General features: G+C 46.7%; 1 protein-coding gene across 1 annotated transcript in view; it reads right to left on the bottom strand.

Annotated features, from left to right (window-relative positions):
- LOC139155865 (5-hydroxytryptamine receptor 6-like) overlaps positions 1-7946 on the bottom strand; it is a 45355-nt gene extending 37409 nt beyond the window's left edge. Inside the window, exon 1 of the mRNA XM_070731205.1 lies at positions 7224-7946. Coding sequence (XP_070587306.1) covers positions 7224-7946 — 723 coding nt within the window. The remainder of the gene's footprint in view (positions 1-7223) is intronic.
- Positions 7947-13443: the final 5497 nt, after the last annotated feature.

Below are 13443 nucleotides of genomic sequence, written 5' to 3'. Positions count from 1 at the left end.
GGAGCTGTTAGGGTCTGGATGGGTGTCAACAGACTCAAACTCAACCCTGATAAGATGGAGTGGCTGTGGGTTTTGCCTCCCAAGGACAATTCCATCTGTCCGTCCATTACCCTGGGAGGGGGGGCGTCCTCCTCGATCCACAGCTAACATTAGAGAACCATCTTTCAGCTGTGGGGAGGGGGGCGTTTGCCCAGGTGCACCAGTTGCGGCCCTACCTGGACCACGAGTCACTGCTCACAGTCATTCATGCTCTCATCACCTTGAGGTTCGACTAGTGTAATGCTCTCTACATGGGGCTACCTTTGAAGAGTGTTCGGAAACTTCAGATCGTGAAGAATGCAGCTGCAAGAGCAATCATGGGCTTTCCCAGGTATGTCCATGTTACACCAACACTCCGGTCTCCATTGGTTGCTGATCAGTTTCCAGTCACAATTCAAAGTGTTGGTTATGACCTATAAAGCCCTACATGGCATTGAACCAGAATATTTTCGGAACCACCTTCTGCCACATGAATCCCAGCGACCGGTTAGGTCCCACAGAGTTGGCCTTCTCTGGGTCCTATCAACGAAACAATGTCATTTGGCGGGGCCCAGGGGAAGAGCCTTCTCTGTGGTGGCCCTGGCACTCTGGAACCAACTCCCCCTGGAGATTAGGACCACCCCCACCTCCTTGCCTTTTGCAAACTTCTTAAAACCCACCTCTGCCGTCAGGCATGGGGAAATTGATTCCCCTGGGCCGTTCCCACTTTACGTATGGTTTGTCTGAGATGTATAACTGTTTTTATATTAAGGGTTTTAAATAGTTTTTAATTATTGGATTTGTACTGTTTTGTTGTTGTGAGCTGCTCCGAGTCTTCGGAGAGGGGCGGCATACAAATCTAATTAATAATAATAATAATAATAATAATAATAATAATAATAATAATACTCGCTTTCCCTACCGCCTGACTGCATTGTTCAGCCATTTTGAGACTGTCGGAAATCACTACCCCTTGCGGAGAGGGGCGACATATAAATCCAATAAATCTAATCTAATCTAATCTCTTCTGAAGTTTTTACCTACCAGTTCGCCCAGCACCAAAAATGTACCCATGTACATATGCTTTGCTCACACACGTGGCTCGCATGCATTCACGTGACTTAGAAAAAAGTGGCAAAATAGGACGGCATAGCGCCGGGGTGGATGGGCTACTACCAGTTTTCCCTAAATGGCTGAATCCCAGACAGTGTTGATCAGCATACATCCGTACGAATTGCCATTTCCACTACTATGGCGGTCCTGCCGTTCCGGGAGCGGGCCAATATCAGTTTCGATGTCTCCCCACCCAATCCTGAGATATTTCATGGAGAGGTCCGTGCGAGGTGGAGGGACATGCGGTGATGCTTGGCTTTGTGGTGGCTGGCTGGCTGGGAGGGGAGGATGGGCCCTGTAGCCAGCCATGCTTGGAAAAACGCCGAGAACAGGCTAAAATTCAACTTCCCTTCATGTAAATTGGATTCTTGGGAATGGCAGCATCCTCCAGACATAGCAAGCCGGTCCTAGCCTCAATTTTGACATTATTCTGCAACTGGGTGCAGCTGTGGACATTTCGTTCAAAAATCTGCAAACCTGCCTTAATGCCCCTTCGGAACTGGGCCAGCCTCATTGTCTACGGAACTCCATTTCATCCATTGAGGAAGAAGTAATTTTTTTTTGCAGTTCACGGCAGCGTTCCCTGTAAGCTGTGCGCGTGCGCACGTGTGTGCCCCAAAATACCCCCCCGCGCACCCTTTTCCATGGGCGCGTGCTCCCCATCCCCCTGCCAGCCTGCGGGGGGGCGGGGAGCTGCCGGCAGTAGGAGGAAAGGGAGCCGCGGCCGCCCCTCCTCCCCACGGTGCATCTAGCCCCCTCGCACCCCTGGCCTCTCGGCCCTGCCCCCCACCCACCCGATCCGCCCCCTCTCCTCCTCCGCTGCCTCCTGCCTTGGGGCGCGACTTCTCCCGCGGCGGTGGCGGCTGCGGCTTTTCCTCGGGATGAAAGCGCTCCCAGCCAGGGGACTGCGCGAGAGGCTTTCTCCGTACGCTTCGGGAATGTCCACCCCGCCCCTCTCACAGCCCCTTCGCTGAGAGCGCTTTCGTCCTGGACTTTCAGCAAGGGGGCTGCAGTAGAGGCAGGCCAGGCGTTCCCAAAGCGCTCGGAGAAAGTGCTCTCGCAGCCACCTTGCTGACAGAGAGAGAGGGAGAGAGAGGGAGAGAGAAAGTAAGTGAGAAAGAGAGAGAGAGAGAAAGGGGGGAGAGAGATAGCAAGAGAGAGGAGAAAGAAAGAGAGATAGAAAGAAAGAGTGAGAGAGAGAAAGCAATAGAAAGAGAGAAAGAAAAAGAAAGAGAGAGAGCAAGAGGGGGAGAGAGATAGAAAGAGAGGGAGAGAGAAAGTGAGAAAAAGAGAAAGAGAGCAAGAGTAGGAGAGAGAAAGAGAGAGAAATGACTCTTGATTTAAAGCATATGGTAAAAAGCACCCAAATAATAACAGAGAAAAAAAAACCCAGCCGTTTGTGTGTGTGTGTGTGTGTGTGTGTGTGTGTGTGTGTGTGTGTGAACTCTTGAACCATTTCCAATAGCTCACCCGTTATTGGAAATGGTTCAAGAGTTCACACACACACACATACACACACACACAAGGGTGGAGAAGACAGGGATGGAAAAAGAGGAGAAAATAGTAATAATAGTAATAGATTTTGGTTTTGTTTTATTATTAATTTCTTTTAATAAAAAAAGAAGGGAATTTTTTTCTTATTTATTTATACATACATACATACATACATACATACATACATACATACATACATACATACATACTTCTATGCCACCCAGTCCCAAAGGGACTTTCACTCAGACACTATACTTTTCCGCCCACACCGAAAAAAAATTAGAGGGAACATTGGTTCATGGACACTTTTCCTCGGTGCTACACACCAGATGCAAAGCCCTCTCTTGCACTGTCCCATCCCCTCCACCCTTTAGGATGGGCAGATAGACTAGCCTTGAAGGAGGAGGCTCCGCACCCAACTCAGATCCAAAGGCCGTTCTTGTGTAGCTTTAATTTCTTGGCTGCATCGGGGAAGCGATTAGAAGTCACTCTGTGCTTCCTCCCGAGCTGAGTAGTTGCTCCCTGCCTACTTACACATGGTACAGGGTGGTGGTGGATTACGGGGGGGGGGAGAGGAAAACAGGACTGGCACTGATATTCAACCCCCACCCCCACCCCTTTTCTTCTTCTTCTTCCAAGGAACAGTTTATCTCCACCTCTGCTCGTGTTGTTTGAGAATTGCAGATATTTTCCAGAGGACCCGAGAGAGTGAAAGGACAAGGGGCCAGGCATTCAAACCGGAACCTTCCCCAAACTTCTGTATTAGATGCCATTGATTGATTTGTTGATTGATGATTGATTGATTGATTGATTGATTGATTTGGATTTATATGCTGCCCTTCTCTTAGGACTCGGGGAGGCTTACAATGTATAAAAAACAATGCAACATCCTAATCCAATTAATTAAAACAGTTAATTTATTTATTTATTTATTCAATTTTTATGCCGCCCTTCTCCTTAGACTCAGGGTGCTTACAACATGTTAGCAATAGCACTTTTTAACAGAGCCAGCATATTGCCCCCACAATCTGGGTCCTCATTTGACCCACCTCGGAAGGATGGAAGGCTGAGTCAACCTTGAGCCGGTGTGATGAGATTTGAACCGCTGACCTACAGATCTACAGTCAGCTTCAGTGGCCTGCAGTAAAGCAGTCTACCTGCTGCCCGACCCCGGCTCTAATCTAAAAGCCCCTTAATATTAAAATCAGTCATTCCCACTCACACAACAAACATACACTACATTCGTTTGGCCACGGGGCAAGAATCTAAAGGCCCCACTCCTGGCGGCATAAATGAGTCTTCAGACTCTTGTGGAAGGGAAGGAGGGTGGGGACTGGGGTGAATCTCTGGGGGGAGCTGATTCCAGAAGGCCGGGCCCCCCACAGAGAAGGCTTTTCCCCTAGGCCCCACCAAATGACATTGTCTAGTTGACGGAACCTGGAGCTGGCCGACTCTGTGGAACCTAATTGTCACTGGGGACTCATGCTGTAAGAGGCGGTCGCGAGGTAATCTGGTCCGATGCCATGTAGGGGTTTATAGGTCATTACCAACACGTTTGAATTGTGTCCCAGAAACCAATCGGCAACCAGTGCAGTCTGCGGAGTGTTGGAGAAACATGGGCATATCTGGGGAGGCCCCACAGTCGCTATTTTGTCTGCAGGGCTGAGTGTTTTTCCCAAAGGAAGCATCTGATTTTTAGGAATTTGGGTCTGTGCCTTGTCTTCTGAGCCACTGAGCCTTCGTGGCGTAGTGGTTAGAGTGCAGCATTGCAGGCTACTTCTGCTGACTGCTGGCTGTAGTCAGCAGTTCGAATCTCACACTGGCTCAAGGTTTGACTCATCCTTCATCCTTCCAAGGTGGGTCAAATGAGGACCCAGATTGTTGGGGGCGAGAGGCTGATTCTGTAAGCCGCTTAGAGAGGGCTGTCAAGCATTGTGAAGCAATATATAAGTTTTAAGTGCTATTGCTATTTTCCCAAACCTTTCCATCAAACCTGGCGTTGCTGCTGGCCAGCCCCTCCCACCTAGATGCAACCTCCTTCTTCAAACACTCGGGCTGGGATGCTTAATTTGTGGGTGGACCGCCACCGGCAGCCCCCACATCCTGGTTCTCACTTGACTATGTCACCTCCGATCTGATCTACTGTAGTTCATAACATCATATACCATATACCACATCACTCTGTATGTTTAGCATTAGAGATTGGGCTGGACCTGTCATTAGATGGAGGTTTTTAGATTAGATTAACAGAGTTGGACGGGACCTTGGAGGTCACCTAGTCCCAACCACCCTCACCCTCCCAAGCAGGGGACCCTACCCCATTTCTGACAAATGGCAATCCAGTCTCTTCTCAAAAGCTTCCAGTGACAAATACAATTGAGAGAGTCCAGAAATATACTGCTCAAAAAAAATAAAGGGAACCCTTAAATAATACATCCTAGATCTCAATGAAAGAAATATTCTCACTGAATCCTTTGTTCTGTACAAAGTTGAATGTGCACAACAGCAGGTGAAATTTATTGTCAACCAGTGTTGTTCCTAAGTGGACAGTTTGATTCCACAGAAGTTTGATTTACTTAGAGTTATATTGTGTTGTTTAAGTGTTCCCTTTATTTTTATTTTTTTGAGCAGTGTATTTCATAAGAAGAGTCCTCCACTTCTGTGCTCGCAACGGAATACCTTGTTCCACCAGACCTGAAATTTTGGGCTTATAAAACCTAGAGCTACATTGCTTTTGATCTGATCTAGATGTGTAGTTCATAAAATAATCTACCACAATGTCCTACCGGTCAATGACTACTTCAGCTTCAACCGCAACAACACACGAGCACAGAAAAGATTCAAACTCAATGTAAACCACTTGAAACTAGACTGCAGAAAATGCCGACTTCGGCAACATGGCCTTCTCTGTGGCGGCACCAGCTCTCTTGAACCAGCTACCTCCCTGTAGATCCGCACTGTCCCCATCCTCCTCGCCTTCCAAAAAGTCGTAAAAACTTGGCTCTGTCAAGAGGCCTGACGCCATTGAGCAATGCCATGTCGCTCCGGCCAAGAATAAATGAATGATATTATTCTTAGGGGTTTTAATTGTTTTCATATTGTTTTTATTCTTGTATGCCACCCAGAGTCCAGAAGGAGTTGTGCGGCCTATAAATCTAATAAATAAATTCATCCCTCTGGAGCCATCACATGGTATGTTAATTCCCCAGGACAAAGATTGTTAACAGGAATAACCTCATTCAGAACTGCCATTATGTATACTGCTTGGGCCTTCTCTAAGGTGACCAGACATCCCGCTTTTGGCAGGTCAGTCCCAATTTTTAATAACAAGCGTCCTGTGGGGTTTTTAAAAAGTCCCAATTTCCCTTTTTCTGGACTGCACAGAGTGAATGAAGCATTTTCCTTTCTCTGGGCGGTGGGAGAAGCTTCCTCCTACTGGCTCACAGAGAAAGAAAATGCTTTATTCGCTCTGGGCAGTCCAGAGCGAATAAAGTCCAGGCTACAGGTTGCTCTGCGCATGCCTGAGAGAGAGAGACAGAGACAGAGAGATTGGAGGGTTGGAGAAGAGACTGAGCACGCACATTTCTGATGTTGTGGTGGGGGGGAAGAGTGCTGCTTCCAGTAGAAGAAGCAGCCCGAAAGCAGAACAGGCAAACTACTTTGCTCTCTTCCCTCATCTTACTGTTTTTATGCTTTTCAAAAATGGGAAAGATAATAAATTGATAGAAGTGCTAGAGTGTGAAGCAATACACAAAAACAAACGTTGAGGTAAAAGTCTGTAGAGGTTTTTCAGTCGTCCGTCGTACCTCTGTCCCCCAATGGTGTCCCGTTTTATCGAAGTTATAATCTGGTCATCTTAGCCTACACAGATCAGAACAAAAGCACCCCCTCGCAGAAAAATTCAAACCAAAAACACAACTATATTTAAGAATGATTTGTACAAAACCAAGTCAGTATTTTTGTCCATGTTGGCACCGTTCCCGGTCAAATTGGCTAACAGATAAGAAACTGATGTGGCCGAGAGCCAAATTCAATTTAGACCTTATTTTAAAACACACTCATGAATCTTCAGGTTTTCCTCAGACAGCTGCATCTCTGCACAACGAACTTAAAGGGATAACAGCAGTTTGCCAGCAAAGCATTTCCGGAACCTCGGATCTAGGACCTCTACCATTACAAATGTTGAAACTCCGCGCCTCTTTACCCATAAATCCTCATATATACTGTCTGGTTGTAGTCAATTGCTTCCTAGAGATATTCACTGTCTAGACTCTTTCATACACTTACCTTCTGAACCTTTTGCCGTAAAGATATTCCTGTCTGCTTTGTGACCTTCTGATTCTAGCATCTAACAGGGGCTCCTGGTTTCCCAAGCCTCCATCCTCCTCTGAGACAGACATTACCATAATTGGGGTTTCTACAGTCTCTGGTGGTTCCCCAGGTTTCTCAAGTTCCAACTCTCTCTCACTCTCACTCTCTGACTCAGCTGTCCTCGGGTACCAACACTGGCCTCGGGTACCAAGACGGACCCGGTTCATCCTCCACAGAATCTGTGACTAACTGAGCCAGTTGTGGACCACTCACAACATTAGGTTTACCTGTTGGGTTTGTTCGCAGCTGGGCTTGTTGTTGGTGAGAGACGCCACCTGGAAGGCCTGTTTCCGCGCAGCCAGCAGGATTCGGCAGTAGGTGAACAAGATGGCCAAGGAGGGGAGGAAGAAGGTCAGGATGGAGGCGATGAGGGCGTAAGGCAAGCTGACCAGCAGGCGGCACTGCTCCTCTTCTGGCTGCAGGGTGGCGTTGAGTGGGCGACGGTCGAAGTCCATCTTGTGCCAGCCCATTTTGATGGGCAGGAAAGAGACCAATGCGGCCAGCGTCCAGGTGGCCAGAATGAGCCAGAAAGCCCGGCCGGAGGTCATCCGCAGCTTGTACTTGAGCGGGGAGATGATCAACAGGTAGCGGTCCAGGCTGATGACGCAGAGGTTGAGGATGGAGGCGCTGGTGCACATGACGTCAAAGGAGAACCAGACGGAGCAGAAAGCGCCGTCCAGCACCCAGCGCCCGTAGAGCTGGTTCAGCATGGCCGGGGGCATGACCACCAGGCCCACCATCAGGTCCGAGAGAAAGAGAGAGACCAGGAAGAAATTGGAGGTGTTGCGCAGGAAACGCTGGCTGAAGATGAGGAGGATGAGGGTGGAGTTGCCAATCATGGTCAGGAGGATGACGAAGCAGAGGAAGGCAGTGGTCCAGGCATTGCCACGCAGCCCAAGGTCCTGCTGCCCGAGAAGGCTGACATTGAGGCTGCCCAGCTGCCCATCCATGGGGCACCCTTGGCATAGGGAAGACCGGATGCCAGGCTAAGTGGTCACACTCTCTCTGTGTCTCTCTCTGTCTCTCTCCCCTCTCTTTTTGTCTCTTTCTCTCCTCCCCCCCGGTCTCTTTCTCTCCCTCTCTTTAACTCTCTCTCTCTTTCTCCCCCTCTCTCTCCCTTCCTTTTCCCCCTCTCTCTGTCTCTCCCTCTCTTTCACGCTTTCTCTCTTTCTTTCTTTCTTTCTCTCTCCCTCTCTCTCCCCCTCCCCCTCTCCCTCTCTCTCTCCTTCCCTCTCCCACCTCTCTCTTTCTCTCCCTCTCTTTCACACTCTCTCCCCCGTCTCTCTCTGCCTCTCTGTCTCTCCCTCTCCTTCTCTTTCACTCTCACTCTCTCTCACTCACTCTCTTTCTCTCTTTCTCCCTCTCCCTCTGTTTCACTCTCTCTTTCTCCTTCTCCCCCTCTCTCTTTTTCTCTGTCTCTCCCTCTCCCTGTTTGTTTCACTCTCTCTCCTTCTCCCCCCCTCTCTTTTACTCTCTCTCCCTCTCCCTTTCTTTCACTCTCTCTCCCTCCCTCCTCCCCCTCTCTCTTACTCTCTCTCTCTCTCCTTCTCCCTCTCTTTCTCTCTCTCTCTTTCTCTTCCTCCCTCTCTCTCCCTCTCCCTCTCTGTCTTTCTCTCTCTGTCTCTCTCTCCGTCTCCCTCTCTTTCACCCTTCCTTGCTAGGAATCTGGGGATCGCCCTGCTCTTCAGTTGTCAGGGTATCCCCACCAGCTGCCCTGACCCTCCTCCTGGCCGCCTGGCACCCCTTCCCCATCTCCTACCTGTAGCGTGTTCAGATTCTCTTACAGGAGATTAAAATAAAACAAGGAGAAAAGCCAAGCAGCGACCACCCAGAGCCTCTCCTGCCTGCCCTGCTCGCCTTGCCAGGCGTCGTGAGTGCCTCTACTACTCCTTTCCCGATCTGGAGGAGCAGTGAACCTCCCGGGAGACGCAGAGCAAGGATCTTTCTCGGCACGGCGCTCAGTTGGCAGTGGAAAGCCAAGCAGCTGGTGGTGCAGGAGAAGGAAGGAGAGTCAATCTGGACCCCTCCGCTGACTGCCACTCGCTTGGGAACAGTTTGGGGGTGGGTGGAGGGTGGGAACGCTTTGGAGGAGTCAAGTCGGGGGGGGGGGGGCGGGGGGCCTGCCTATGCAAGGATGCCGGTTGGAGAGTGTGCCAGGCAAACAATAGGCATCATTTATTTGTTTGTTTGTCAAACAAGTATAGGATTGCAGTTTGTAGAAGCACAATATAGGTAGAAAATAATGATAATAGAAGTGGTAGGCATAGACCTTTAGAAAACCTTTTTCAACCTTTTCATCTCCCCTACTATTATTTGACATTACTTCCATAATGAGCAATGTTTCTGTTCGTGACAATGCTCCCAAAAGTTTTTTGGGGGAAAAAAGCCTTAAGATTATTCGAGTTGTCCTTATTTGTCTAGGACGATCCTTCACAGAACAGGGTTGCTGATTTAAGGCAATCAAATGCTATACATATTTTCATATTTTCCTCTACATGTGCCATCATCATTCATGGATGTGGAGCCAAACAGGATCCAGAACCAGACTAATCCAGCAATTGATGTTCGTTTGGAGAAGGAATTCCGAATTATTCAGAGAACTTTAAGTGAGTTTTTAAATCTTTATCTATCTATCTATCTATCTATCTATCTATCTATCTATCTATCTGTTTATCATTTATTTATTTATTTATTTACTTATTTATTTGTCAAAACATGTACAAGATAACAGGTATAAACATAAACAAAAGCAAAGTAGGTATAGGTAAATTTGGACAATAAGACAATAGGACAGGGACGGTAGGCACAATGGTGTGCTTATGCACGCCCTTTACAGATCTCTTAGGAAAGGAGAGAGGTCGAGTGTAAACAGTCTAAGGTTAAAAGTTTTGGGGGTTTGGGAAGAAACCACAGAGTCAGGCGGTGATCACTCTGTTGCTGAAGTCGTATTTTCTGCAGTCTAGTTTGGAGTGGTTTAAATTTAGTTTGAATCTGTTACATGCTTGTGTGTTGTTGCAGTTGAAGGTGAAGTAGTCACTAACAGGAAGGACATTTTGGTATATGATGTTATGAATTACTGTTAGATCAGATCGGAGGCGACGTAGTTGTGAATTGTCTAATCGCAGTATTTCAAGTCTGGTGGAGTAAGGTGTATCGTCGCGGGAGGAGGAGTGAAGGACTCTTGTGAAATATTTCTGGACTCTCGATTGTGTTTATATCTGATATGCAATGCGGATTCCATACAGATGAGCTGTATTCTAGAATTGGTTAAAAAAAATTAAAATTAAAATTAAAATTAAAATTAAAATTATTAAAATTAAAATTAAAATTAAAATTAAAATTAAAATTAAAATTAAAATTAAAATTAAAATTAAAATTAAAATTAAAATTAAAATTAAAATTAAAATTAAAATTAAAATTAAAATTAAAATTAAAATTAAAATTAAAATTAAAATTAAAATTAAAATTAAAATTAAAATTAAAATTAAAATTAAAATTAAAATTAAAATTAAAATTAAAATTAAAATTAAAATTAAAATTAAAATTAAAATTAAAATTAAAATTAAAATTAAAATTAAAATTAAAATTAAAATTAAAATTAAAATTAAAATTAGGGAATAGAGGAGGGGGTGACCTTGGCTAGGTATTCCTGCTGGCAGTGAAGGGTGCCTCTGTGCATGTGGTAGATTCTTGGGATGCATATAACATCACCTTTGGTTCCCCACCTCAAGGGGGGCAGTTGTACATTTTCTTTTCTACAGAAAAGAAGAATTGGAGGCCAACATGACAGCAGTATTTGAGGGCTGCCACCTAAGAGGAGAGGGGTCAAATTATTCTCTAAAGCACCAGAGGGCAGCAGGACACAAGAAACAACAGATGGAAATGGATCAAGGAGAGAAGCAACCTAGAATTAAAAAGAAACTTCCTAACAGGGGGGACAATCAGCAAGTGGAACAGCTTGTCACCAGAAATCTATTCTGTTCTGTTCTATTCTTCATTCTTTCTATTCACATTCTCCTAAATTCAAGATAAAAATTGTATTTTTTTTAGAGCTACCACATCAAAAAGAAAGAAAACCATATTTTCCTTGATGCTGTTGGACATGTGGGCATGAGATGTGCTAAATTGTAGATGCGTCATCTAGCGATTGTCTACCTGTAGGTAATTTTGCATTACAGGCTGCTTGGGTGCCTTGGGAACAGCCTGGGCCTTGATGGGATTCCACTTAAAAACATGAGCCTTGGAAACTGTAACCGGAAAAGGCAGGGAGAAGCCTCCGTGGGGCCTCTCTAGGAATCTCCTGGGAAGAAACAGGGCCGGAAAAGGCGGAGAGAAGCCTCCGTGGGGCCTCTCTGGGAATCTCCTAGGAGGGAACAGGGGCGGAAAAGGCGGGGAGAAACCTCCATGGGGTCTCTCTAGGAATCTCTTGTGAGGAAACAGGGCCGGAAAAGGCGGGAGAAGCCTCCGTGGGGCCTATCTAGGAATTTCCTGGGAGGAAACGGCCTCCACCCTCCCTGTGGTTTCCCCAATCGCACACATTATTTGCTTTTACATTGATTCCAATGGGAAAAATTGCTTCTTCTTACAAACTTTTCTACTTAAGAACCTGGTCACGGAACGAATGAAGTTCATAAGTAGGGGCACCACTGTATTCTACTTGTGGCAGGCCAAAGACTCTAACTCAAAATGATGGCTTCGGTCTGAGAGTTACAACGCAATTGAAGTAAGCCATTGTCACATGACCATTGGAGCACACACCCCCGGGTCATGTGATCAGAATTTGGCAACCGTCTCATAGTTACGATGGTCTTCGCATCTGCCAGGGTCACGCAATCCCGTTTTGCGACCTTCTGACTGGCAAAATCCACTGAGGGGGGGTGGGCGGATTCACTTTATTACTCACTCAGTAACGGCAGAGGCTCGCTTAACGACGGGACCCCCCTCAGAAATTTTGTAATATTGGGGGGGAAACCTTGCTTTGTGGCAAGTGGCTCACTAAGCAACAGAAACAGTGGGCTCAACAGCAGTCGTAAGGTCGAGGACTGCCTACCCAGACTCGAACCCGGCCCTTCCTTCAAGACTGTTTTGCATCGGGCTTGATGGAGGCTGAGCAAACTCACCTATCACTGGGGGTGGGGTTTGAGACAATTCATGGCCAAGCATTGCTCATTTTAACAAGGTGTTTAACCAGAACCTACTGAGATTTTTTTTCCCCCGCCACCCGCACAAATGTCTCAAAAATAGTCACCACCACCCACTTGTGAAGCCAGGGACCAATTAACTCAGCAGTTTCGGATGGAATTTTTCACCTCGGCAGTTGGCTGGACCGAGCAAAGAGCAGGTGGGCCTTAGACCCTTGTAACATTTCGGTACCTGCTATGAAATGAGGGGGGGGGGTGTTGCGCACTGCAATTTCCCCCTTTTCCATATTCTGGGAGAGTTGGAGGTTTGTTTGTTTTTTTTACTTTAAAGTGCATTCAGCCTATTTTAACCCACTTAGCTCTGTGTGAGCAGCTTCCTGGCACTGGCTACTTTCGGTTAAGTGTGACATCAGTAATGGATTCCTGGGGCAGGGATGGACTCCTATGGGGACAGTTAGGTGCACAGAACCGGTAGAAAAATTTTGTTGTTTTTTTTTCCCTTCTGGGCTCTGTATAGGTTTTTCCTATCGCAGTAAATGAGGTTGAATGGGTATAATTTTAGAAGAGCTGTGTGTGTGTGTGTGTGTGTGTGTGTGTGTACATACACATACACTTTATATAGTAGATAATGTATATTTTTGTGTGCCTCTGTGTAATATGTATGTACCTATATGGCATATATACATAGAACTAAATAATATATTTTGGGTGTCCCGTAATAGTAAATAAATAGGGAAATTGTCTCTCTTTGAGGCGAGGAGAGGCCAGGCACCCTAACCCTAACCCTTGACGTGAGTAACATCAAGTTGGCCACCTTTAAGCCAGTCACATGACCTTTAAGCCAGCCCCGTCACATGATCGTCAAGCCACTCCCACATGGTCACATGGTTGGCAAGCCACACCCACAAGTAAGCCAAGCTCACAGTGTGGTAGTAAAAGAATTTGGAGTCCTTCACTGCCTGGAGGGGATGACATTCCAGTAGAGAACATGTAGAGTGTGCGCAGCTCCACGTCCTGGATGCGCCACTTGTGCAGGCGTGAGATTCAGCTTCTGAACATGCGCAGGAAGCCAAATCTCACGCGAGGATGCTTACGCACACGGTATTTCGCCCATTTTTGACTTTTTTTACTCCTGTGAAGCAAAAAAATGCCAAAAATTGCTAAAATATCAGGCACACAAGCGTCCTTGTGCAAGATTTCGCTTCTAGCGCATCTCCTGACAACGCACCTGCCTGCCAGACATGCGTGCCGGTACCGGTCTTTGGGAGCACACCAGTAGCACCGGAGCCAGGGAACACCCCCCCCC

This window comes from Erythrolamprus reginae, unplaced genomic scaffold (assembly GCF_031021105.1).
Source record: "Erythrolamprus reginae isolate rEryReg1 unplaced genomic scaffold, rEryReg1.hap1 H_70, whole genome shotgun sequence".
NCBI lineage: Eukaryota > Metazoa > Chordata > Lepidosauria > Squamata > Dipsadidae > Erythrolamprus > Erythrolamprus reginae.
This window is presented reverse-complemented; position numbering and strand designations above follow the sequence as displayed.